Source organism: Helianthus annuus, chromosome 12, assembly GCF_002127325.2.
Source record: "Helianthus annuus cultivar XRQ/B chromosome 12, HanXRQr2.0-SUNRISE, whole genome shotgun sequence".
In the NCBI taxonomy this organism is placed as follows: Eukaryota; Viridiplantae; Streptophyta; class Magnoliopsida; order Asterales; family Asteraceae; genus Helianthus; species Helianthus annuus.
Window position 1 is genome coordinate 2119046 of NC_035444.2, and position 27999 is coordinate 2147044.

Below are 27999 nucleotides of genomic sequence, written 5' to 3' on the forward strand. Positions count from 1 at the left end.
TTTCTTTACTATGTGACACTTATTTAGTGATGTGACATTTAACGTTGCTTTTTTTAATGACGTGGCATTTTATGTAGCATTTATCTAGTGATGTGGCATATGGGGCGTGAATTTTTTTGATGATGTGGCATCTAGTGTGGCCCCTGTTTAGTGACGTGGCATCTAACGTCAGCTAATTGGGTTGGGTTCAGTTAGTTTGGGAATGTCAGAGAAAATAAGATGGGAGTGACGTGGTAAAATTCTTAAACTAGAGTGCTATCGACCAAATGGTAAAAATTGAGTTATTTAAATCCAATAACCTTATATATAATTATGGTAACTTTATATCCTAAATTCTAAGATGTTTGGTAGCTATGAAAGTTAGATTGAGGGAGTAACTTGTCCAAAAACAAAGTAACTTAAGTTGGTGGTGGTATGGTTGATGGAGGAAGGGTAGCAAATCAATTATGTTTGTGTTTTTGTTCATATGTTAACCATCAAACCTTGCCAATATTGTGAAACCTTTTATCCTTCCAACCTTTGTTTTAGTATTGTATTACCCCACCAATATTTCAAACTTCAAAAATAATCCATCTCTTATAACGAAATAATATTTACTCACTTCGATATAATAATAATAATAATAATAAAAATAATATATCACTCTTAAATGTGTAAACTAACACTATATATTTACTCGGTGAAAATGTTATGTATACAAAATAAATGTCTTAATTTACCTTTTTAAACATTTTTTTATATCTAAATACTATTAACCTTACACTTACAATGATTTAAACGCATACCATTTTTATGGTGATAAGTGATAAGTACTATACGACTAGACAACAATAGTTACCAGGTAATGATTAAAATCTTTGTTTGCTATGATTTAAGGTTAACTGTTGTATGTTGTATTGTTCAGTGGCGGAACTAGAACATTAACTCAGAGGTATCCCAAATTTTTTTTTCATCGTGCATCGTACAATATTAAAAAAAGGACAATAAATAAATAAAGTAAAACAAATACCTAATAGATTTGTCCTCTTTTTTTTCATAGCTTAAAATCGTTTCATCACATCGTCGTCTTTTACTTCACGTAAAAAATTCTTTTCGACCGCACAAACCATAGCATTGTTCAAAAATTTCGGGCCTATTCGATTGCGTAAATCTGTCTTGACAAGTTTCATTTTCGAAAAACATCTTTCGACGGTTGCGGTTGCAACCGGTAAAAGCAAAGCTAGCTTCACTACCCGATAAACTGAAGAACAAGAACTATGCGTTCCCGTTTCAACCATAACACGCGCAAGATCACTTATTCCATTCAAATTTGCAAATTTATCATCATCGCTTATAGTGTGACGAAATGGGCAATTGTGATTTAGGCTTATTATTTTCAATTGATTGGTATCCTCGTAGTTGTGCCATGGCGTGCATTAAAACTTCAGGGCAATTGGGCAATTATTTACAATCTTTTATTATTTTAGGCTACCATATTGGGCAATTGGGCTTATTATTTACAATCTTCAATTGATTTGGGCTAACATATTAGGCAATTGGGATTTGGGTTTATTATTTTCAATTGGTTTGAGCTTACAGACTTTTTTTAGAGGTGTCCTCGTAGTTGTTCAGGGGTATCCTTAGTATGAAAATCGAAAAAAAAAATTACACTACCGATAAAAAGTTGAGCCGTAGCCCGTGCTACGGCTCATTATACATAAGGTCCGCCCCTGGTATTGTTTATCTTCCGCTGCGATGCCATTGAAGTTGCAGTTTAATAACTATGGCTTTGATGTATGCAACCGACTGTAAGGTCTCCCAAGTTTAGGAACTTACAAAACCCCTTATATGAACGAATCATTTTTTAATGGGCCTAACCGGTTTGGTTTATAGACCGATTTTGGGTTAAAAAAATAACCCACTCAAACCAATTTGGATCGGGTTCAAACCAGTTTGAAGCATTAAAACTGGGTTTTTTTATTAGGCCCTAATCGATTCAGGTTGGAACCGGTTCTCCACTCAAAATTGTTGAACCTATATCATGCCGCCGAGTTGGGTCGGAGCCCAACCGAATCTTTTGGGATCGGGCTGGGTTGAAAACCAATTCATCAGGCCCAAACTGGTTTTTTTTACCCCTCTAGGCTCTAGTCACTTTTGACGCCCAAATCTTCGCAATGAATAAGATTATAGAGTATAACAAATATGGTTCCAAGCCCAAACTTGAGGCCCGTTACTTCTAACGATATGGACATGTCGTAAAACTTGTGATATCGTTCATGAGAGAAAACATAAAAGTAAAATACTCTATCATTAACCTTCTATTTAATTTTTGAAAGACCTAAAAATATTTTCTAATAAAACTAATATTTATTATTCTAAAACCAATTACTTACTAAATTAAAAAATATATATAAGTATAAAAAACGGTCTAACCGTGTGTATCGGACTGTTCAACCGGATGTACCGGGTTGTTTAAACAGTTCAACGGTGTTACCAACCGGTATGAACCGGTTTTTAAAACATTGTTTAAAACATCACATAACAACATTTACATAATTAATATATATTTCTCATCGTCTTATCAGTGCTAGCTCAACAATTTTGGAGCGCCCAAAGGGAATTCTAGCATTGGCGCCCTTTGACAAATGAAATTGATAACTTGCAAATGATCCTGAGAAATCGAGATACCATAGTTGTTTTTATGTATATACACTCTAGTTTAAGTTCTCGTATGTTACACGAGTTGTATAAATAAAATACTTCTTATAATCAGAATTACATTCCATGATCTTGAAGGATGACGGTCATGGGCCTTGCAATATACACATGTCCACATAAGAGATGTGACAGTCAGTTAGTTTTTGACGAAAACGTCCTTACGGAGCTATGTGATAAAGACATACATTTCCGGCTTCGGTATGATCTTGTGGGAGATCTACCCTACCTACAGAAATCAAGACTCGGAATAGTGTGTTTACGTTTTTTTTTATATATATAACAAACGACATATATTAACTTGTTATGTAAAACAAAACAATAAGATACTTATATAAAAAATATAATTACGTCGAATTATTATTTTTTAAATCAATAAAGAACTTTTTTAGTTACAATTAATGATAAACTTAATTTAACTTAAATAGCAAAACTATCTACAAAATATACATTTACTATATTAACAAAATTCACTTGCAATTTTTAGAAAATAATAAATGTAGCAAAAATTAATGGAATTTGAAATTTGAATGTTACAAACGTTGACACAATTATTTGAATGTTAACAGACATGTAATTCGATCTAAGGTTTAAAAGAAAAAAAATTGAAAGGAAACTGATTAGTAATTTAGGAAACTCAAGTTTGATTGATAGAATAGATGATACAGGATTGAATAGCAGGGGAAAGGAAAAATTTTGAGCACCCCTGTTTTATTTACCACCCAAATTCACTCACAATACATTGCTACGTGACAATTAGATGTTTAAGAGAAAGTCATGCGTCCTAAGATGGTTTTGATTTATTATAATTTATAGATGTAACAAACTCTTTAGATGCTTTTGGATGAATGATGAGGGTAGATATAGAACAAGGTACATGTACTTGTGTTACAAGAGGTAGATGATCTTTCTATTATAGAACCATCACTACAATAACCGATACATATTTATACTATATAATAAAAAAAACATGTTTTTGGACACTTGTAATTCTCTCATTTAATTGATTAAAATTATTAATAATACTAATAATAATAATAATAATAATATTTAATCTAATCTAATACAAATTCTTATTATTAATTCAATAACGGATAACCTATTGTTAAATTAAAACTTCAATAGAATCTTAAATCTTAGCTAAACAAGTTTCAAAATTCATAATAATATTAATATGTTAGACTAAATATATTATTGATATATATATATATATATATATATAATATTATTGACATATATAACTAAAATTATTATCAATAATATTAATAATAGGTTTAGAATCAAATACAAATATTCAAAAAATAAGAAGTCGTACAAAGGGTATCAAATAGACTCTGATTGACCTCATTCAACCGACATTAGAGCCGTCTTATCGAACTCTACGACATTAATTAATATGTACGAGTTGATGGGTTACATTTATATTAACTCATTTATGTCAATATGGTATGTAAATGTCTCTGTCTTTGTTTTGCATTTACAGGAAATATCTATACTATATAGTTTAAATTGTTCAACCCGTGTAACACACGGGGAAATATCTATACTATATAGATAGATTAATGAATATGAAAACTAGCAATATATTTAATCATTTTGCAGCCTTGCAACTCAGCAATAATTAAAGAGAATTTGGTGTTTTAATAACATACAACTTACCACTATATCTCATAATAGCGGGGCCTGGAATATAGTTAACTGGTTTATATTAATGAAAAGATACATCTAATAATTATATTAAAAATAATTATTTAATGTCTTTTCAAATGTCATCTGGTATAAAATCATTAGATGTATGGAACGGTGTACATGGGTGTTAGAAAATGGACGGTCACCATATATTGATTAATCTATTTGTGGGGTGTTGATAAGTTCCAAAAATGGAGTCCAACATTTTTCGAATACATTATATTTTGGTTTTATTTGTGATAACAATTAACAACGATCAGAAAAATATGCATAATAGCAAGCCTTAGATTCAAGTGGAATATCAGCCCAAACCTTGGGGTCCCAAGCAATTGCCTACCTACTTGTAAATATGAGTCGGCCCTGGACCCCTGGTCATTATGTAAATGAAACTCGTAAATACGTTTAACCAAATCCAATCGAAGATTGTGATAAAAATATCAGTAGTCTTGCTCTGGATGGTGATGATTAAAAAGTATGAATCCAAAACTAGAGAGAAAAATATTAGAAAGTATGGGGAACTAAAAAGAGAATAGAGAATGAATGGAGTTGTGAGAATATGTTATGCTACAAATGTGATATATGTATTGGTCATATATGCTAGGATAGAGAAATAGAGTGAGTTATGTAATTTAGTAATTGCATAATTCGTTGAAATAATACCTATATATGTCTTTAGACGTTTTCTAAAATCCTCCTTTAAATTTAGTTATATGTCGAATGATCTTATATACATACACACATTCATTTGTAATTATAATTGTTTTGTTAACCATGAGAACCGCATAAACATACGTAATTGGTTAACTTATATAAAGTAAAAAAGTGTGTGTATAGATATAAAACATTATAAATGCGACAATTTAAAAAAAATCATATGTATTATGTATATGCACGTGTGCATATAGCGTATCTTTAACTAGGTTACATAACAAAACCAAACACAATAACCAACCGAAAGAAATATGCTCAAAAGAATATCGATACATGTTTTACATCGACCGAAAACCATAAAAATAAATTTAAATTGGACAACGGGACGAATTGATTTTAAATTAGTTGTAAATAGAAACGTAAATGTTATCTTTAATATAGCTTTAATGAAAATAAACCTAAAACTAAAACACTAAAGAAAGAAAAATAAGCTCCATAAAAAAAATAATAAGCTCCATAAAAAAATTAGGAAAGAAACAAAAAAGTTAATAGGATAAAAGCACTATCCACATAACTTGCTAATTATAATTTGCGTTAAAGCGTTGACCAACTGAAAAATACATAAAAATAAGCATGAAAACGAATTATATCTTACACGTATTTCCGAAGAAAATTTACGTCGAATCGGAAACAAACTTAATTTTTTTACCGACGCGTGCATAAAAATAAGCACATAAGAAAATAGTTACGGCGTGTTGTGGCGGTGTCGAAATATAAAGTGACTCGAATTTATAGCGTTTAATGAAAACGTATTATATTTTACTCGACGTGTTTCCGAACAAAATTTACGTCTAAACGTAGACCATTTAAACACGTACATAAAAATAAGCATGAAAACGTATTATGTTTTAACCGGCTCATTTATAGATAATTCACTCAGACTACCAAATAACACAATATTACAAAAGGAGCACAACTTTTGAATCAATTCTCAATCTTGCAAATCAGTTTGTGTATGATCTTAATTCCACAAAATTGATAAATTAAATTAAACTAAACTTCCACGGTAAAGCTATAGTGTATGGTCATGACCCTTATGACCATCATAACCCTCAATGTCAGTGTCATGTAATCCACCATCCAAAACCATTACCCTAAGGGTGTGGTCATGACTCAAACCAATAGCCCCTTATTTATTTTAATTTATCTTTATCTAATGAAAAATGAAATGATTTGTTGAAAAATGGAAAGGAGGACCATAGTTGCCATTGTTTTGATCCATGCTAACAATGGTGGATCAAACAAGGGGGTGGTGTAGCCTTCTATTCATGTTCCTAGGTGACAAATCATATTCCAACCATGACCCCCACACCCTATAACCTAAGAAAGGGAATAATTAATTTGAGAGCAAAGTTAGGAAGCAAAGATAAATTCATTAAATCCACCACATAATCCAACAAAATTAACCACAAATAACAAAATAGCTAGCAACTCCAATTTCAACTAAATTAAATTAAAAGTCAAAGATAACACATTTTGAGAAACAAAATACTAGTTCAATAAAAGCAACCAAGAAATACCATTAACAAACCTTGATTAGATAGAGGATTTAGGCTATAGGGTGTAGTTATGACCCTCATGACCATCATGACCCTCCATGTTAGTGCCATGTAACTCATCTTTAATCCACCATCCAAAACCACTACCCTAAGGGTATGGTCATGACCCAAACCATTAGCCCCTTATTTGTTATCTTTGTCTAAACAAAAAGGAAATGATTTGTTGTAAAATGGAAAGAAGGACCATAGTTGCCATGGTTTAATCCATGCAAACCATGGTGGATCAATCAAGGGGGTGGTGTAGCCTTCCATTCATGTTCCTAGGTGACAAATCATGTCCCAACCATGATCCCCACACCCTATAGCCTTATTGAGTAGAATCATCAACCATGAAGTTAAGCGACGTTAGGGTAAATCTATCTTAAAACACCGGGTTTCTAGGAGCCTAATCGGTTTATAATTTTTAGCAAAAACTTATATTAAAAATAGAGTTAATTGCCAAAATCGTCCCTGAGGTTTGAACTCACGTTTGCCATTCTCGTCCAAAATGACCTTTTGTACCATTTTGCCTCCCACGTTTGGCATTTTTTGCCATTTTCATCCAAATGACTAACTTAGTTAAAAAACACCGTTTAATGAGGGGCATGTTTGAAATGTTACATTTATAAGTAGGGGTATTTTGGTCTTTTGGTTTTATCATTTTATATTAATAAAAAAACATTCTTCTTCATCCATAGTCACCCCACCTGCCCCTGCACATGCACCTCCACCACCACCACCACCACACCAACCATTACCACTGTTGCCAAATTTGAAACCCTACCACACCAGCCATAACTACCATTGTCGAATCTGAAACCCCATCCAATTATATCAAAATTCGTTCAACAAAATAAAAACAATTCAATTTTTCTCCAATTTCCCGCGAAAAAACTGTTGACATCTCCTTGATTTGACTCAGTTCTTGAACAAATCCAAAACGTATTGAGCCTTACTCGACTCAACTAAAACCAATTCTAGGGTTTCCAAAACAAAATTAGCATGATGAATGAAACTAAAGCAAAAGTAATACCACTTCATCTGAGCAATTGGGTCAGTTTCTACCTCCTTCACGTCTCCCTTGAACACATCTTTACCAGAAGTCAGATCCACACCCGAACAGAACAACTGACCCAACCTGGATAGTATGATGACCCCACAGAATCATCGGAGTTTAGAGAGTTAAATGCACGCGCCGGATCTGTCATAATCGGCTTCGTCAACGACTTTGGTCAGGTGGTTGGTGGAGGTGGTGGCTGATGATGGATGGAGGTCGTTGCAGGTAGTGGTGGGGGTGGTGGTTGATGGCGGTGGTAGTTGTCGGAGATAAGTTGGGTGGAGAAGTACTATCTGCGATGATGAACATTTATACAAAGCATAATGATCAGATTTTTTTTTGGTTTGAATATAATATATAAATGGGAATAAATAATCAGATATACATTTTTATATAATATATAAAATGATAAAGCCAAAAGACCAAAATACCCCTACTTATAAATATAAAATTTCAAACATACCCCTCATTAAACAGTGTTTTTTAACTAAGTTAGTCATCGGATGAAAATGACAAAAGATGCCAAACATTGAGAACAAAAAAGTACAAAAAAGGTTATTTTAAACAAAAATGACAAAATGCCCAAACCTCGGAGATAATTTTTACAATTACCTCTAAAAAATACAGTAGAAAACTAGAAACTGATAAACAAATTACGGGCGAACCCATATCAAGAGGGTGTTTGGGTTAACTTATTTTGGAGCAACTTATAACTTATTTGACTTATAAAAGTTAATAAGTTGTTTTTATAGTGTTTGGTTTAACTTATTTAAGTTGTTTTTGTGTGTTGAGAAGTTGTTTTTGAAAAGTTAGGATTTGTAACTTCTCACTTATGACTTATATAACTTCTCACTTACAGGTTGTTTTATGGCGATGGGGGTTTGGAACGAGATTTCTACTTGGTGCAAGATTCCTAGACCGTTCGTTTTTCATGTTAACGATTTGGTGCATTTGCATGAGCATAGTGGTGTTTCGGGTGTCAAGAAAACGATTCTCCATGGCATTATTATAATTACTTGCTGGAGACTTTGGAGAGCTAGGAACGACAAAGTGTTTAATAGTAAAGATCCTAATGTGGTGGAACTGGTTGCGGAGATCAAGTCCTTGGGGTTTCTATGGTACAAATATAGGTTTAAGGGCGGGGTTGTGGATTGGACTCGTTGGTGTATGTTTGATGTAACGTGAATGGTTGTACGTTGTTTTTTCGGTTTTCGGCTTCTTTCTCCGTCTTGGAGATAGTTGTCGGTTTTGGTTAGTGTTAATGAAAGTTAATTTAAAAAAAAAAAAAAAAAACTTTAAGTCAATAAGTCCTTTTTAGAAGGAATCCCAAAACACCCCCAAAATCAAAATATGTGTGGTGACAAACTGGATTGAGACGCCTCTGTGATCGCTATTAGGGTTAAGCTGAAAAAAAACAAAAAGCGTGAATAGCAGCCGCCGCAGCACCGTCGTCCACGCTCCATCTTAGCCATTTAGGGTTCTTAACCAGTTTTAGACTCAGAGGTAAACTTTCTATTTCTTTCAAGCGGGTGCTTTATTGAATCTATGAACTTGTTGTGAATCTATGAATATCAATTTTATGAATGCGCTATTGGAATGATTTTGATTTCAATACTCAATTATATGCGGCCAAATTGAAGATGGAACTCCTTATTCTAGATTGTGTCTAGATTGTGTGTTTTCTGATGATTATGTATGATGATTACTATATCATATTAATATACTTGTTGACCTGACCCGACCCGAAAATTCTAACGTTTGTTGTGAGAAATCCAACTACCATAAAAAGTGAACCCATAGAAAAAAAATCCTCGATCCGCCACTGAGCGACGTACTTAAGACAAATGGAAACAGTACAATACGATCAGTTATATTGTTAGTTTGTTTATAGTAGCATAACATCAAATCGGTGTTTTTTGATTGTTTGAATGGTTCCACGATCTTCATTGTTGCAATATTGTTAACGTTACGAAGGTTTGTTGTTTATTTTTTTTTAATATTTCATTCTGATTTTGGTTTCCATTCAAAATTTTTGTTATAAAAGAGTTATTTTGGACAAAGTATAAGGGCTAAAACCGTTAGCTTACTATATTTCTAATACCTAAACAAAGATGTGTCTGTGCCTCCACCTGTATACCAACCACATCTATCTATTCCGCAGGTGTAAATCCATAGAGACCTGAAGGATCATATATGGGGTCGTCGAAGGCGCGGAGCAACCACAAAGAGAAAGTAGTTCGTCGCAAGTACGTCACGCATAATAATATTCTTTCTTTATTGAATTAGCTAGCTAGGTCGACTAATTTAATTTGGGGGGGGGGGGTTCCTGTATATACTTTCTTTAGGTCTTTGTTTGTTTGTTAATACATGTGCGTGCAGAGAGGAAAAGGTTGAAGAGGCAGAACAAGCCCCCAAATATCGAGATAGAGCCAAGGAGCGTAGAGAAGATCAGAATCCTGATTACGAACCTTCTGAATTGGGCTCTTTTCATGCCGTTGCTCCTCCTGGAAACGTTGATCTCTTGTAAGTAACTTGTACTTATCACTTTACTCTTTCTTTCTTATATCTAACCATAGTTATTAAAGGCGCTAGGCGCACTCAACGCGCATAGGCCTCTCCTGGGGCCTAGGCGCAAAGCGCAAAAAAAGCAAGGGCCTGAGAAAAATAAAACGCATAATGAAAAAAAAATTAAAAACATATTATGTATTAGAAAAAAGAATACTATTCTTTAAATAAAATAAACAAAATCTATTGTATAACACTTTATATCATTTATTTAGTACCAAAAGTTCTAAAATATTAGTGTATTAGTGCAGAAAAGTAGTTTTCCTTAGATAAAAGTAGGGATCTGGCTAGAATCTTGCTGGAATTTAGAAAATTTGGCCGGAAACTCTCCGGAATCTAGGAATGTCGCCGGAATGTGCACCTGAACCATCACCTGGAGATTTAAAGCGCAAGTTCCTCGACTTAAGGCGCAACTGCCTCGCCTCGCCTGAAAAATGGGCCTAGGCGCAACAGGCGATGGCTTTTAACAACTATGTATCTAACATTCATTCACCCTTGCTTGCAGGTCAGCTGAAGCCCATAGGATTTCCATTGAGAAGAGCAAGTATCTTGGAGGTATTTACTCTTCTTCTTCTTCTTCTTCTTCACTTGTTTCTTTTTTCAGTTTAATCTAATGAGCCTGCCTGCTTTCAGGTGATGTCGAGCACACACATTTGGTTAAAGGCCTGGACTATGCTTTGCTCCACAAGGTCAGAAGTGAAATAGACAAGAAACCAGAGATTGAACAAGACGCTACTGATGGCAACTCTAGGTAAGCATCTTAGCCACTTCATTTATTATGCTCTGCAGCTGCATCCTTACCTATAGTATTTACTATTTAATTTAGAGTTAAATGTCATTTTAGTCCATGTGGTTTGTGCCATTTTGTCAGTTTAGTCCGAAGGTTTCATTTTTCACCAATGGGTCCAAAAAGGTTTCATCGTTTCCATTTTAGTTCACTAGGTTAACTTCATCCATTTTTTCTGTTAACAAGAAGGGCAATTCGGTCATTATATATGTAATTCTGTAAACTAGAAGGGCAATTCGGCCATATAAAATGATCGAATTGCCTTTCTCGTTAACAGAAATAATGGATGAAGTTAACCCAGTGGACTAAAATGGCAACGGTGAAACCTTTTTGGACCCACATGCGAAAAATGAAACATTTGGACTAAACTGACAAAATAGCCCAAACCACAAGGATTAAAATGGCATTTAACTCTTTAATTTATTAATGATAAACAGAGTGTCGTCTAAGGAAGACCATCCGGTATCTTTCCGCACTGGAAATGCAAAGGTAAGCCTTTGCTAGCCCTAGCCTCTGCCTCTGAAATATGTATCTTGCTGCTCATACTGTTTTCTGTTGCAGGCTGTGTATCAGTGGATAGTCAAGCCTCAAACTGCTGTCAAGCCAAATGATATGTTCCTTCCTGGAAGAATGGCTTTCATTTTTGACATGGTAACTTCTTTTTTATCATGATAATAATATGTTTTATCTTTTTTATTCAACTGTAGGGAATAGTATCTATGGGGAAGGTTCATTGGGGAACACGAAAAACGTGGGGAACAACGGGGAACCAACTCAAACGAACTCCGATTGGACTCATTCCAGCGGTGTTGGAACTGGCTCGTCGAACCCTAACTAGGATCTCTTAACCCTAAACCCTAAATCCCAACTCCTAAACTCTAAACCCTAAAGCTAAAAAAAAGCCTAAAACCTAAGCTAAACCGTAAAATCTAAACTATAAACCCTAAAGGCTAAACATAAAGCTAAACCCTAAAGTTAAACCCTAAAGCTAAACCCTAACGCTAAAACCTAAACCCTAAAGCTAAACCCTAAAAGCCAAACCCTAATATATTTAGGGTTTAGGGGTTATGATTTAGGGTTTAGGGTTAAAAGATCCTAGTTAGGGTTCAACGAGCCGGTTCCAACGCTGCTGGAATGAGTCCAATCGGAGTTCGTTTGGTCGGTTCCCCACTGTTCCCCACTTTTTTAGTGTTCCCCAATGAACCTCACACTAGTATCTATTACCATCATTACAACTGTCTTCTGTATGCAAAATCCGACATACATGTTGTATGCATTTGAAACCTAACATGAATGATGCATGACAGGAGAGCGGGTTTTCTCATGATATTCCGACCACTGTCCACAGAAGTAAAGCTGACTGCCCAGAGCCAGAGGTTGTTTATAGTTTAGTTTGTGGTTTTATTATGTAAGTCATCCTCGACTACAATTTATGGTATTTTTGCAGGAAATGGTTACTGTCAGTGTTGATGGGTCTGTGCTTGATCGGATTGGGAAAATTATGTCATACCTCCGTCTTGGTTCATCTGGGAAGATTCTTAAGAAGAAGAAGAAGAAAGACAAGGATATTAAAGGTGTATTGCTTTTCCCCCCTTTTTTCTTTAAAACTGCTTCCCTAGTTTTGCATACTTTATTTTGTAACTTTCTCTAAGAGAGCATCATGTTTAGAACTAAAATAAGAATATATATATATATAGGCAAAAGATCAAATACAAATAATCTTAACATACTAAACATACAAATTGAAGGAAAACCCAAAAAGACAAGGTGGCATTTTTGTAATTACCACCAACTATCAAAGTTACAACCAAAAATACCTAAAAAAACACAATTTTTTTTAACATTTTTTATTAAAAAATCGCTACATTTCGTTAGCAAAAAAAAAAAAAATTTTTTTTTTGCTGCTACTAAAAGTAGCGATTTTTTAATAAAAAATGTTAAAAAAATAAAATAAAATAATTTGTGTGTTTTTTTTATTTTTTTAGATTTTTTAGGTTTTTTGGGGGTTTAGTTTTTAGCATTTTAGCTTGGTGGGGGGGGGGGGGGGGTTAGGTTTTTTTTTAGGTTTTTTGGGGGGTTTAGTTTTTAGCATTTTAGCTTGGGTGGGGGGGGGGTTAGGTTTTTTTTTTAGGTTTTTGGGGGGTGGGGGGGGGGTGGGGGGTTTAGGTTTTTTTTGGGGGTGGGGGAGTGGTTAGGTTTTTTTAGAGGTATTTGTAGAGTAACTTTGATAGTTATTGATAATTACAAAAATGCCACCTTGTCTTTTTGAGTTTTCCTTCAATTTGTATGTTTAGTATGTTAAGATTATTTGTACAAGAACTTTACCCTATATATATATATATATATATAGGGTTAGGTTAACGTACAAATGCCCTTATCGTACATTACGTACGCTACAATCTCAGCCGTCCGATCATCTTCCCGCATTGAATTCGTATGTTGTTTTTTTTGTAACAATTTTGCATGTTGGTTTTTTAACATGTGATTTCATCAAAATTATCACATGCGAAATTGTTACAAAAAAACATGCTATTTCATCAAAAATTATCACATGCGAAATTGTTAAAAAAAAACATGCGATTTTATCAAAAATTATCACATGCGAAAATGTTACAAAAAAAACAACATGCAATTTCAAATGCGGGAAGATGATCTGACGGCTGAGATTGAAGCGTACGTAATGTACGATAAGGAATATTGTACAGTACACTTTGCCTACATATATATATATATATATATATATATATATATATATATATATATATATATATATATATATATATATATAGATAGAGTAAGGTTAACATACAAAAAGCCTTATCATACATCACGTAGGAGACAATGGTAACCGTTGGATCAGGGGTATAATCACGCATGGGACCACATAATCACGCATGGGACTATAATCACGCACGTTCTATGTAATTACGCACGTTATATTTTTTGTCATGTATGTTAATGTAGGTTAAGCCTTGAAGTACATTATACTTTCTCTATAGATATATATATATATAAATTCTCACATAGTTAGGATGATTTGACACTGCATGTTAGGACTACATCGTGATGTGTGTGTGTGTGTGTGCATAAAGAGAGAGAGAGATTTGGGGGGGGGGGGGAGGGAGTTTGGATCATGTAAAAAGGAAATTATTAAATTAAAAAGAGTAGGAAGGAATCTGGAAGATGTTAGGTATCAATGGCTGTAACGCTGGACTGAAAACCGTTCTCAAATTCAGCAGCTTACTGCTGTTTACTGAGTTTAACAGCAGAAACAACAGTTCTGGCCAAACAGGACAGCACCTGCTGTCATTGGCGGGAACATAGCCATCAGTAGCGGTGGCGGCCTTGGTTACTGCAAGTGGCAGCGAAAATTGAAGATGACGGCTGGACAGTCGCAAACTAGAAACACAAACACTAGAAGTCTAGAACAAATAGAAAATAATTAACATGGGAAGTTCACGTGGTTCGGTCTAATACGACTGACGTCCACGGGGTGCAACTATGATAATTTTTATTACTTTGTACTCTATTATATATACCCATGCACTTAACACATTCTATTGCATTTCATATTCTGCTATATAACATTATGAGTAGGGGTGTAAACGAGCCGGGCCGAGCCCGAGCTCGACCAGGCTCGAGCTCGGCTCGTTAGGTTTTTAATGGAGCTCGGCTCGGTTCGAGCCTACTTCTTTGAGCTCGAGCTCGTCTCGCAAGTAAAACCCAAAGCTCGAGTTCGGCTCGACTCGGCTCGAACTATTTGGAGAACAACCTTAAACGAGCTAAAAGCTTGGCTCGAGCTCGCTTCAACATCGCTTAAACGAGCTAAAGCTCGGCTCGAGCTCGGCTCATCAATGTTATCATTATTATTAATATATTATATATAAAAAAATTGAAATTTTGTATGGGCTCGTTTAGACTCGCGAGCCTAAACAAGCTTTGTATTTCAGGCTCGAGCTCGGGCTCGGGCTCGGGCTCGTTAAGGCTCGGCTCGTTCGAGCTTTTAACCGAGCCGATCACGAGTAGCTCTCGAGTCTCTGGGCTTGTTCACACCCCTAATTATGAGGTTGTGTTACATATGAACGTATTAAAAAATTGTTTTTGATTACACAGGAAAGCTCTCAGGTGATTATGACGAGAAAAGTTCAAAACTTGATGCCACAAAACATCATACCGAGAGAGAATCCCTGCCACCTCCACCTCCTCCTAAAAGAAACGATTCCGATGCAAAAGTTGCTCGCGTTGAGGAAGATGATATTTTTGTAGGAGAAGGTACCGACTATGCCATCCCTAGCAAAGATATGAGCCACAGCCCGCTTTCCGAAGATATGGAAGAATCTCCAAGAAGAAAGGAGGAGAGAGGTCCGTACTTCGATGAACCCGCTTATGGTCCTGCCGTTCCACCCTCTCATGACTGGGATCAAATCGTGAGTTTCTGTTTTTCTTTCAAATAATATTAGAGTTAATTGCTCGGATGGTCCCTGTGGTTTCAAGTTTTTTCACGTTTAGTCCCCACTTTTTGAAAATAGCAGGTATGCTCCCTATGGTTTGTCATTTTGTTACTCAGATAGTCCCTGAGTAGATATCAGTTAGTTTGAAAATAGCAGGTATGCTCCCTATGGTTTGTAATTTTGTTACTCGGATAGTCCCTACAGTAAATGTTGGGGGACTATCCGAGTAACAAAATGACAAACCATAGGGAGCATACATGCTATTTTCAAAAGGTGGGGACTAAACGTGAAAAAACGTGAAATCACAGGGACCATCCGAGCAATTAACTCATAATATTATGTGTGGCCAGTTGGATCTTCCCTAACCGCAAGTTTCAAATTGTTCAGAACGGGTATCAAGGGGAGTGGCAGGAATATCAATATGCAGAGCAAGTTGGTTATCCCGAGCAATATATTCAGCAGCATGACGCTCAAATATATGAGATGTCAGCGGAAGAGTCACAGTTGATGATGACCCAAGAAGAGAAAGATCGGGGTCTTGGGTCGGTGTTCAAGCGGGATGATGTGAGGCTCCAACAACTACGGGAGAAAGATGCTCGGGAGAAAGATCCAAACTTCATATCAGAGAGTTATTCGGAATGCTATCCAGGGTATCAAGAATATAACCGTGAGGTTGTGGATAGTGATGACGAAGATGATTTGTCGAAAATGGATATGGGTGGTCGAGTAAGTGTTGTGTTCCTTTCTAAACCATGACTTTGAACCATATGAGTAAATTACAAAAATCGTCCTTTATGTATGTCACTTATTGCAAACTGTGTCCTTTGTCTTCAATCATTACAGAAAACGTACTCGATGTTTGCAAACCCTTGCAAGTTATGTCCTTTAGCCCTAACTCAGTTAATTTTTTGTGGTTAAATCTGACCAAATGGACCCCACGTGAGGGTATTTTGATCATTTTATTCTCATGTGGGGTCCATTTGGTCAGATTTAACCATAAAAATTAACTGAGTTAGGGCTAAAGGACATAACTTGCAAGGGTTTGCAAACATCGAGTACGTTTTCTGTAATTATTGAAGACAAAGGACACAGTTTGCAATAAGTGACATACATAAAGGACGATTTTTGTCATTTACTCGAACCATATTGATATGTGAAGTCTGTACAGGCAAAGGGGCGGCTTCACAGGTGGGACTTTGAGACAGAAGAGGAGTGGGCAACGTACAATGAGCAGAAGGAAGCAATGCCGAAAGCTGCGTTTCAGTTTGGTGTGAAGATGCAAGATGGGCGCAAGACGAGAAAGCAGAATAAAGACCAAAAAATTACTAACGAACTCCACAAGATTAACAAGATACTCGCCAAAAAGAATATGCAAAAAGACGATGGCAGTGGTGATGATGATGAATCTCATCCTGGAAAGAAGCAAAGGGTTTAAGCCCTTAAACGCGTATTATGCACTGCGTATCTTATTACATGTCAGTATTTAAGCATTAAACTACAGTTTCTAAATGGTTAAACTTGCTATCTTCTTTGTCATGTGATGGTTTTAGTTACTAGCTTGTCAATATTTTGATATGAATAAACTCCTTGATCCCAAGTCATGCCTGGCCCAATATACACCCCCTTTTGACCCATCCACTTTTCTTTTTCCTTGTTTTTTTTTAATTCTCCTTTTATTTATCATACTCCTATATAACTCAATGCATAAATTAACTTATAAAGCACACTTAGAACCAATTAGAGGTTGGTGTCATTGTGTGTGCCTTTTTTACATAAAAATATACAAAAAAAATAAAAATAAAAATCATTGGTATTTACATTCACAAACATATTTGTATTTCTATATGATCATGTTTCTATGTCTCCTTTATTTTTAAAACATAATGTTGCCCAAAAGAAATTAAGTATTTAGATACATAATCAAATTTGATCCATTAAAGCCATCATTTCCTAACAATTAGTCAAGATGAACCTAAAATCTACGGGGAGGTGATTTATACAAAAAAAAAAAAAAAAAAAAAAATCGATACACGGTACCTTTGACAAAATATATCTTCATTGTATTTTGGTTCATCGACAAAATAATCTTTCATTAGAACTTGGTGACCTTTTTTCGCGGTCATGTGGCACACATCTTTTTCAGATGTTGTGTCTTCATCTTCGGCTTGGTCGATGAGATCCTTGAGAAATAGTAGTCTACTATCGTTTGAAAAAATATCATCGTAATCGTCGGGTGGAATGAATAAACCTAGCTAGTCGTTTGAGAAATTTTGCATCTTGTAGTATAAAAATCAAAATTGGGATAAATTGAGTTGAAATGTTTTATGTAGGAGAAATGGTAGTAGGGTGTGTGTGTGCGCAAAATTAAAATGAATTTATATGTACTTATTTTAGGGAGTTAAACTTTTTTTAAATTTCCTTAGGCCCAACGCTCACATTTGACCATTCCAATAACTACTTTCTTCCTCCCCTAATCGGTGACTAAAAATCTACAATCCCAGATCTTTACCCATTTTGAATACATAAACCGATGGTTATTTACCCAATCGGGTACCGCTACTCGCACATCTCTACACGAGAAGGCAACCCAAGCCTAATAATAGGCATATGTTTTTCGCAGTCGTGTATTAAAAAAATAAATATTCAATTTATTTTATCTTGCGTAGATGTATTAAAAAACATAAATATTCAATTTATTTTATCTTGCGTAGATAAAATATGTTGCATCACCTAACAAAACATACATATAAAATAATTTTTAGAGTAAGTTCTGTAATGAAAAAAAAAAAAAAACAATTGTGCTTTCCCTTGTTAATTAAAGAACATGCCATTTGAACATACGGGGACAAAATGGTCCATAATAAAATTCTTGTTACATGGAATACATTTGTAAATTCTAGATTTTAAAATGTATTTTTTTATCAAAAGGAAAAAAAGTCAAAACCTGGTGTTTAGGTGAGTTTCTTTCTTAAAGTTTATTCATATATTAAGTAATTTAAAAACAAAGTATTTTTTAAACAGCTTAGAAAGCTATTAAAGCTTAGGTTATCATCTTTTTACCTAAACACACCCATAAAGTATGCATGCTTGTCTTCTTAACTATGATCAGTTATGTTCTATCCAAAGGAATAAAAAAACAGAAATCTTAATTTTTAAAGTAAAAGAATTAGGTTTAATCTTTGAAAACAACACGAGCGTTGGTATTAATCTTATAAAGAAATTTCACACACACCCAAAAAATTTATAATAAAAATATAAAATCATAGTTATACAACCTCATTGTTAATATGAATTTATATTACTAAATATAGTATATAATATAACAATTTATATGATTCTATAATCTAAAACCTTATGTAATAGGACAATATTTATGTCAAAACTACAAAAAAACAAGCATATTTATGATTTTTGATGAATAAATATGATATATTCTTCAAAGTTATAAAATAACGAAATTTAAAATACATAAACAATATATTTAAACTACTACATTTATAAGACGTTAGACGTCAGCATTCAATAGTTCCTCCTCTCAATTGGGCAAAAAGGGCGGCAGGGTCAACACTGTCAGGCTGCTGCCTGACACTCCTCTATTGGCCCAACAAAATTACGATTTTGTCCTTATTTAAATTTACGTTTTTGTCATCAGTTCAAATTTATGTTTTCGCCCCCGCTTAAAGATAAATTTACGCTTTTGCTCCTAGCTAAATATTTCGATTTTGCCCTCGGTTAAAAAATTACGATTTTTACCCGTTTTAATTTACAGTTTCGCCATTAGTTTTTTCCCCTTAAAAGTACGATTTTGTCATCAGGTCTAAGTTATGTTTTTGCCCTCACTTAAAAATAAATTTACGTTTTTGCTCCCGGCTAAAAATTTTAATTTTTCCCTTGGTTCAAATTTACGATTTTGCCCCGTATAAATTTATAGTTTTGCCGTTAGTTTTTTTTTCTCACAGCCAGGTTACGATTTTGCCATCAACTTAACTTTACATTTTCCCCATCGTTTTTGTTTGTTTTCCTGGTGACATTACAATTTTGCCCCCAGTGTAAAACTACAGCCGTGCCGCCAACTTCCTGGCACTCCCCCGTTGGTCCATTTAGTTTACGATTTATCCATGAATTAAATTTATGATTTGGCCCTCAGTTAAAAATTAAGTTTTTCCCATCGTTTTAATTTTTTTACTAAAACTATACAAGTTTTTTGTTTTAATTGGTTTACTACGATCTTATCATCGTTTTTGTTTTTTTTTTCCCTAGCAAAATTATAGTAGTATTTTTTTAATTGGTTGAGAATTATTTGGCCATCGCCCCACAACGTGATCATATCTATATACATATATTTTAAAAGTACTTATCCTTTTAATCAGGAATCGTTTTTATTCAAATTTAAGAACCGAAACCGAACTCTAAATACAAAATACAATTCGAATCTAGCGGTTTAGTTTCAATTATATGGGTTTAACAGTTTAGAACCGTGAATTGCTTAGCCTTAAAGATAATAAATGAAAATAAGAGAAACAAAAAATATATTAATAATAATATTAATATTAACCTTGCATAATTGTCACATGTGACGTTACATTATTTACTAGATTAACTAGGATTATATATCATAATATCACAATTCACAAAAAAGAATCTATTTTCTTAAAATTATCATAAGAATCTTGAATTTCGGAAAATGATAATAAAGAATATTTTGATGGCATATATATAAACACATCTTGTCTTTTTCCATCTTCATCAATATTATTGTCTCATTTACCCTATTCTTGCTTCAATTCACATCCCCATATTCTATGTATTTTCAAGAATCCATTTCACTACACACCCACAAATCAAGCTCAAATCTTTGATCTATTTTCACAATCTTTATCCAAAAGGGTCTCAATTTCTCAACAAAAGTTCAAATCTTTTCCTTCCAAGATCCCATTTTCTGCAATTTGGTAACATGGGTAAGGTAGCAGTAGCGGCCACGGTGGTCTGCGCCGCCGCTGTGACCGCGGCGGCGGTGGTTGTGGTCCGGCACCGGATGAAGAACTCCGGCAAGTGGGCAAAAGCTATGGAGATTTTGAAGGAGTTTGAGGACAAGTGTGGAACTCCGGTTTCAAAACTCCGGCAGGTTGCTGACGCCATGACGGTGGAGATGCACGCCGGACTTGCTTCCGACGGTGGTAGTAAACTCAAGATGTTAATCAGCTATGTTGACAATCTTCCCACTGGGTATTATATTTTTATATTTATACATAATTTATAGATTTATAGATATTATTGATTTGGGAATATTCATAATGTTTTGAATTTTTAGTTTCAAGATTTGATTTTTGAATCTGTAGTGTTGGAATTGACTTTTTTTTTTTTTTTTCTGATTTGAACTAGTTAGAAAGTTTGACCATTTTTTTTAATTTTTAAAGAATTGGGTTGTGCATAAAAAAGCCTAAAACATTAAGATTTGGATATGCATTTATCTTGACATGATTTACATTTGTTCAAAGAAAGTTTGTATTTTTCAGGCTGTATGTGCTTTTGTAGATGTTTGGCTAAGTTTGACCAAGTTTTGTTTGACCTTGATATTTTGTGTAGGGTTTGCAAGTTGATTTTTTTTTATGTATTATGGGAATTGTTTTTGATTTTTTGAAGTGTACATTTAATCACTTATCCTATAGGTGAATTATTGATTTGGGAATATTTAAAACATTCCGAATTTTCGAGATTTGATTTGAGTCTGTAATGTTTGGAGTTGACCTTTTCTGATTTGAAGTTTTGAACTTGTTACAAAGTTTGACCATTTGTTTTAAGGAATTGGGGTGTGTTCTAAAACACCAAGATTTTGATAAGCATTGATGTTCACATGATTTGTTTTTTTTTTTTTTTTTTTTTTTACAAAGAAAGGTTGTATTTTTCAAGTTGTATGTGCTTTTGTAGATATTTTGGCTAAGTTTGACCAAGTTTCTTTGACCTTGATATTTTGTGTAGGGGTTGCAAGTTGAAAAGTTTTTTGGTTGTTTGTGGGATATTGTTTTTGATTGTTTTAAGTGTACATTTAATTGCTGTATATGCTCTGGTAGAATTTTGGGATAAGTTTTACATCAATGGAATCGTATCGTCGTTCTAATCAAAAGCCCTAAAAAATTTGTTTGTAATTTGGAAAAAAACTTAACTCCGTTAAGTTTTTTTAACGGGGGACCATTGTAGGAAAAATAGATGAAAGGTGGGACTGGTGGGGGGAATATTCTGAGGTGGGATTACTAATGGCCAATAAGGTCTAGGTGGGATTATTACAGACAAATTTCCCTTTTTTAAAATTTTTTTTTTTTATGTATTAATGTTTGTGGGAAATTGTTTTTGATTGTTTTAAGTGTACATTTCCTGCTTGTTAATACGCGTATTTAAGCGAAGGGGTCCCCTGATTGTTACAGTTTGAAGTCACAAATATTAGTTATAAGTGTTTACGTAAACTTAACCGTATTTTCCTTACAAAAAATGTATTTGAAAAAAATATTTTAATTGATAAAGATGTCAGGAATCTTGAAGCTTGTTAATCATGTGTATATTGGTTTCGAGTTTTTTGAAAAAGGCTATTTTAAAAAAAAAAATTTAAATGTTTTTTGTTCATATGTTTCAAAAGTTATGAACTTTTTGCTTTCCTTTAGTTCTAGACTTACTTTATTTGATTCTATTGGTTGATTTAAAAATGCTATGCAGTTAATATCGGTGAGATATCGGTGATATATCGGTCATATCGGTCCCTTAGTAAAATATCGGTGTCAAATACCGGTCAAAATCTCGGTACCGATATTATCGGCGATTTTGACCGATATAACCGATATATCACCGATATTTGACCGATATAACCGATATATCACCGATATTTGACCGATATAACCGATATATCACTGAATTATTGGTGTTAAATTGCTATATATATAAATTCTGCATTATATTAAAATTATCGATATCCCACCGATATCTCACCGAGATAACCTATATTTCAAATATCGTTCCTTTACCGATATCCGATATTTTACCGCATTAACTGCATAGTAAAAATGTTTCAATAGTTATGCGCATTTTCATAGTGATTATTGTGATTAGAATAGTCAAAATCAGATAATCAAACAAATGGTTAATTATAATCAAATCTGTTTATAAAAAGTGATTATCATAACCAAAAAATGTAGTGACTTACTTTGTTCTTCCTCTTAGGGACGAAACGGGAATTTTCTATGCCCTTGATCTTGGTGGTACAAACTTTCGTGTTCTTCGTGTGAAATTAGGCGGAGTAGGAAACGTGAAAAAAGAATTTAAAGAAGTTTCAATCCCTCCAAATCTCATGATCGGGAAATCTGAGGTGAGTTTTCTTAATCTTATGACATTAGTTTAAAATTTTAATATATTTGGTGTGATTTAAATGATATTTTTTGGTTATTAGGATTTATTTGATTTTATTGCGGGAGAACTTGCAAAATTTGTGGCTACTGAGGATGAAGATATGCAAATTCCACCTGGCACGCAGCGAGAATTAGGGTTTACCTTTTCGTTTCCGGTTAAACAATCGTCAATTGCAGGAGGGACTCTTGTAAGATGGACAAAAGGCTTCAATATCGAAGATGCAGTGAGTGTCGCATTCCTATGTTCTTTTACGATTTTGCCCTTTTGTACTTTATAGTATAAACCTCAAAAAGACAATAAAAACAAAGTTTTTTTTTTTTTTTTTTTTTTTTTTTTTTTTTTTTCTGAAATGGAAAGCGAGACTTTTTTTAATCAAGGGTATATTTTTGTGGGAATTTCGTTACAAGTACATATTGATACTGTTTATGTTTACAAGATTTGTAGGCTAAGCAGTTAACGCAGTAAAAAAAACGAATATTGGTCAAGGACCGATATTTGAGATATAGGTTATCGCGGCGGGATATCGGTAATTTTAATATTATGTAGAATTTATATATATAGCAATTTAACACTAACAATTCAGTATACTTTCCTACCGTTAACAATTACGACTTAAAATACTAATAGCAGCAATAAGAAGAAAGACAAATGGTAGAACTAAGAAGAAAGGTACTGATATCGGGAAAATCGGTGATATATCAGTCAATATCGCCTATAATATTGGTGCCGCTATTTGATACGGATATTTTACATGGGGGACCCGATAACCGATATATCTGTGATATATCACTAATATCAATTGCATAGTTTGTGGGGTACAGTAGGCATTTTACCATAGTCAAACAAGGGTTTCTGTTCAATGTTCATGCAATTTTATTTTATTTGTTTGATTCAAAACAGGTTGGGGCGGATGTTGTAGAAGAGTTGACAAAAGCGATGGAAAGGGCTGGCCTTGATATGCGTGTTTCGGCTTTGGTATTTTTTCTTTTTTTCTTTATTACTTCTATTCTGAGATGTAATGGTATAATGGGGAAGGTTAACATACAATAGTCCCTTAACGTGCGACGGTACAGTGGTACACGACTTCGTTGTTAAAATACGCACATTATAATACAAAGTTATGCACGTTATTTGCATAACTACGCATGATTGGGTTAAACCCTAATTACGCACGTTATTTGCATACAGTGGCGAAGTATAGAAGGGGCGGGGAGGGGCGCCCGATCCCCCCGAACGTTCAGTAGTGTTATATATGTAGTTTTCATATAGAAATTTTTGGGTATATATGTTTGGGTATACATATGTTTTCGATCCCCCCCGGTCATTCGGGTCAAGCTTCGCCACTGTTTGCATAATTACACATGGGTTGGGTTAACCCTAATTACGAACGTTATTTGCATAATTACGCACGTTATCTTGGTGGTCGCGTACCGTCACACGTTAAGAGCCTTTTGTATTTAAACCTTTCACATGGTATAATTAACTTATATATTAATTAATTAGAATCCGATAATTAGCTGTAGTAGAATGGGTTACATGACCTCTGAATGACCTGATAATTAATTTGCAAAACCCGAATCCAAACACTCCCATAGTTTAAGAACACATACCCTCGATTTTTTATTAATTATTATACCCGTAAATCGAAGAATGTTAAAAGGATCAAATCGAGTAGAACCTTAAAAGGTGAAAACTTGTAGTTTTGTGTTGAAAATGCAGGTGAATGATACGGTTGGAACGTTAGCTGGAGGGCGATATGGTAATTCCGATGTCATTGCCGCTGTAATATTAGGTACAGGAACTAATGCAGCGTATGTGGAGCGTGCGAATGCAATCCCTAAATGGCAAGGTCTTCTTCCTAAATCAGGAGAGATGGTTAGTAGTTTTATTTAATTAATTATTTATTTATTTATTTATTTATTTTCGAGCAGGTCGATTCGGGTCATGTTATATCTTTAATGGGTTAAACGGGTTAAAAAAATAGTCAGCGGAAAAGGAAACGGGTCAAACAGTTTGAAAGTCGATTGGTCGTCTGATCAAGCAAAAATCAATCTTCTTTGATCTTCTCTTGCTATTCGATGAGTCACACCGGCTGTTCCAAATGAGCCGACACACGAGCACGCCACGCGTATCGTTGAAACGCACCACTCCGGCTGTTTCTTGCTTTCGCAACCTTGCTATTACCCAGTCAACCCCTTCGGCCCTTAATCTTGTGATCAGACACATGAAGAACCCTGGTTGACCCGTAACAAACAATCCGACTTTAAAACGAACCGGTTTCTTTTAAATCGTTCCCAAAACATCCATATTGTTGTGTACCATATTAAAAAATATCACCCCTGCAGAAGCTCTCGTAGTAATCCTTTTCTCCCTTATATCTTCAAAGCAGTGTCGCTTCTCGTTCTTCGGTTTGTATTTCTTGGATTATCAAGGTCCGATGACTTCTAAACTGATGAACGAACCGTACGGAAGGCTGCTGCTGCCGATGAATGATATGATCGGTTGATGATGACATAGTTAAATACTTAAATCCCTAAGCTTTAGTAGAAGGATTATCTTTTTGTTAAGTATAAAAGATTAATCATGCAAACTAAAGTCGAGGGACTAGTGTGCGAATTCAGCGGAAGTTTACGTTTTGGATCAACCTGTACAAAAGTGACCCGTTTTACCTGGTTACCCAACCCGTCATACCTGCCTGTTTGCAAGGGCGTAGGATAGTGGGGGGGGGGGGGGGGGGACCCCCCGAACTTTTCGCCCAGTAGTGGAGAGTATGTAGTTTTCGTATAGAATTTTTTGGGTATATACGTTTTCGACCCTCCGTTTTATAGAAATTTTTGGGTGTGTAGGTTTTCGACCCCCCGGTCGGAAATCTCAAGCTTCGCCACTGCCTGTTTGGGCCACATATAGTTAGTAGTTATACTTTACGTCTTTACGTAGATACATAATGGTTGTTTATATGTTAAGGTTATAAACATGGAATGGGGCAACTTCCGGTCATCACATCTTCCTTTGACCGAGTATGATGAAGGTCTTGATGGTGATAGCCTGAACCCTGGAGAGCAGGTAAAGATTTTGCCATTTTGGATATATTTTTCTCAGGTTATTTAATGTTCACATTTTATGGGTCCCACTCATGATCGAATGGGAATCCAAGCATGATTGTTGGTATCGTTGATTGATACTTACCATTGTAAGTAACTCTATATAGAAAGTAAAATGGTGACGTGGCAAACCGAAACTTCGAAAGCAAGTTACGGTAACAAAAATCGAAACTTCGAAAGCAAGTTACCTTTTAGGGTAATTGACCTTTAGATTAATACCATTATTATATTGTTTATTTATATATAATGTAATCCTACTCAAACAGATATATGAGAAACTGATTTCCGGAATGTATTTGGGGGAAGTTGTGAGACGAGTCTTGTTAAAGATGGCGGAAGAAGCCGAGCTTTTTGGAGATACTGTGCCATCCAAACTCCAAAAGCCCTTTATATTAAGGTACAATGTCGTTTCACATAGTCATTCACTCTTCACTTTTAAGTGGCGGACCCAGGAATTATTTTCTGGGGTGCGAACAAAGGGTTCAACCAAATTTTCAAGGGGTACGGTCGGGATTTTTACCTCGAAAATACACTAATTTTTTTTTCAAGGGGGCGCCCGCCCACCCAAGCCAAAGCTTGGGTCCGCCCTTGCTTTTAACATGGTCAATTTTGTTTTGCATTAACTATTCTACACTTTTAAATTTGGATTTAGGACCCCTGATATGTCTGCGATGCATCATGATTCCACTCCGGATCTCAAAGTGGTTGCAACCAAGTTGAAAGATATCCTCGAGGTACATATTATGATGTTTTTATTATTTTGTCCTGCTTTTTGGTATAGTTTACGTACGGATTACCTAAAAATTAGTTACTCTTTTAAGAAAATTAAACATAGCTAGCATTTTCATGGCTGAGAACCCGTAACTTAACTGACAATTATGAAGAAACTCTAACCGAAATCGGCTCATTTGTTATTTAATTAGATCTTTAATTATTTTATTTATATACATTTATTATTATTTTTGAATATATTTATAGTTATAAATCTTATATATAACACGTTATATATTATTTAAATACTTTTAACTGTAATTTAATATATAATAATTGATATGTAGATATACATCAAACATGTTAAAAAGAAGTTATATGGATAATAGGCTCGTTTAAAGGTTCGGGTTCGATCTCGTTTAAGCGCGACTCGATTCGATTTTTTGGCAAGCCGATCTTGAGTAGGTGACGAGCAGCTCGGCTCGTTTTCACCCCCTAGTTGATGTATTCAACCGTAGAAAATGTTAGATGACTTTTCTAATAAGATAGTTTTTGTTATCACATATAAGTCATTTATTTATATTTTTTTTAGAAAACGGATGGGTAATATGTTTGGTAGTCATCACAACCTGTTTGGACCTTAGGTCGTTTTAAATTTTAAATCGCTCCCTTGTACATATTTATGTTTATGACATGTACGGTTCAATGGCACAATTGTAGATATCCAACACTTCTCTAAAGACGAGAAAAGTAATTGTGGAAGTCTGTGACCTTGTGGCAACTCGTGGTGCTCGTCTCTCAGCGGCTGGAATCCTAGGAATCCTCAAAAAAATTGGAAAAGATACTTGCAAGGAAGGAGAAGAAAACCAGAAATCAGTAATAGCAATGGACGGCGGGCTGTTTGAACACTACACCAAGTTCCGAAAAACAATGCAAGATACCATGAATGAATTGTTAGGTGAAGAAATTTCCAAAAACATCATTGTCGAGCTATCGAATGACGGGTCGGGTCTCGGTGCGGCTCTTCTTGCAGCGTCTCACTCACAGTATCTCGAATATATAGAGTCCACATAAATTTGTGGTATTTTTTTTGTACATTTGTTTCGGCGTTTTTGGATCTTCGTTTTGTTTTGTTTTGTTTTGTTTCCTGATGTCTGTTCCCATTAAATTATGGGCTATTCTAGTGTCGCATGGACTTGTATGTTGTTCACATGTTTTAAGATATATTAGCGAATAAAGCGAGGTTTTAGAACTTTACAATCTTCGAAAACTCATACGTTTTCGTTATGAAAACGTTTCT

At 34.7% G+C, this 27999-nt stretch overlaps 2 protein-coding genes across 2 annotated transcripts; both read left to right on the top strand.

The window, feature by feature from the left end:
• The first annotated feature begins 9012 nt into the window (after positions 1–9012).
• Positions 9013–17093, top strand: LOC110893762 (suppressor of mec-8 and unc-52 protein homolog 2). Its single transcript, XM_022140888.2, has 12 exons — positions 9013–9192; positions 9851–9935; positions 10069–10212; positions 10760–10809; positions 10888–11005; positions 11479–11530; positions 11603–11692; positions 12349–12417; positions 12489–12615; positions 15155–15468; positions 15880–16218; positions 16661–17093. Exons 2-12 carry the CDS (start codon positions 9883–9885, stop codon positions 16925–16927), a joined length of 1623 nt encoding a protein of 540 aa, XP_021996580.1. The 5' UTR covers positions 9013–9192; positions 9851–9882; the 3' UTR covers positions 16928–17093.
• Positions 17094–20236: 3143 nt separating this feature from the next.
• LOC110893760 (hexokinase-1) lies at positions 20237–27956 on the top strand. The gene is made up of 9 exons (XM_022140886.2): positions 20237–20718; positions 22702–22846; positions 22928–23110; positions 23788–23862; positions 24607–24762; positions 25852–25950; positions 26255–26385; positions 26641–26722; positions 27420–27956. Exons 1-9 carry the CDS (start codon positions 20447–20449, stop codon positions 27771–27773), a joined length of 1497 nt encoding a protein of 498 aa, XP_021996578.1. The 5' UTR covers positions 20237–20446; the 3' UTR covers positions 27774–27956.
• The last annotated feature ends 43 nt before the right edge of the window (positions 27957–27999 follow it).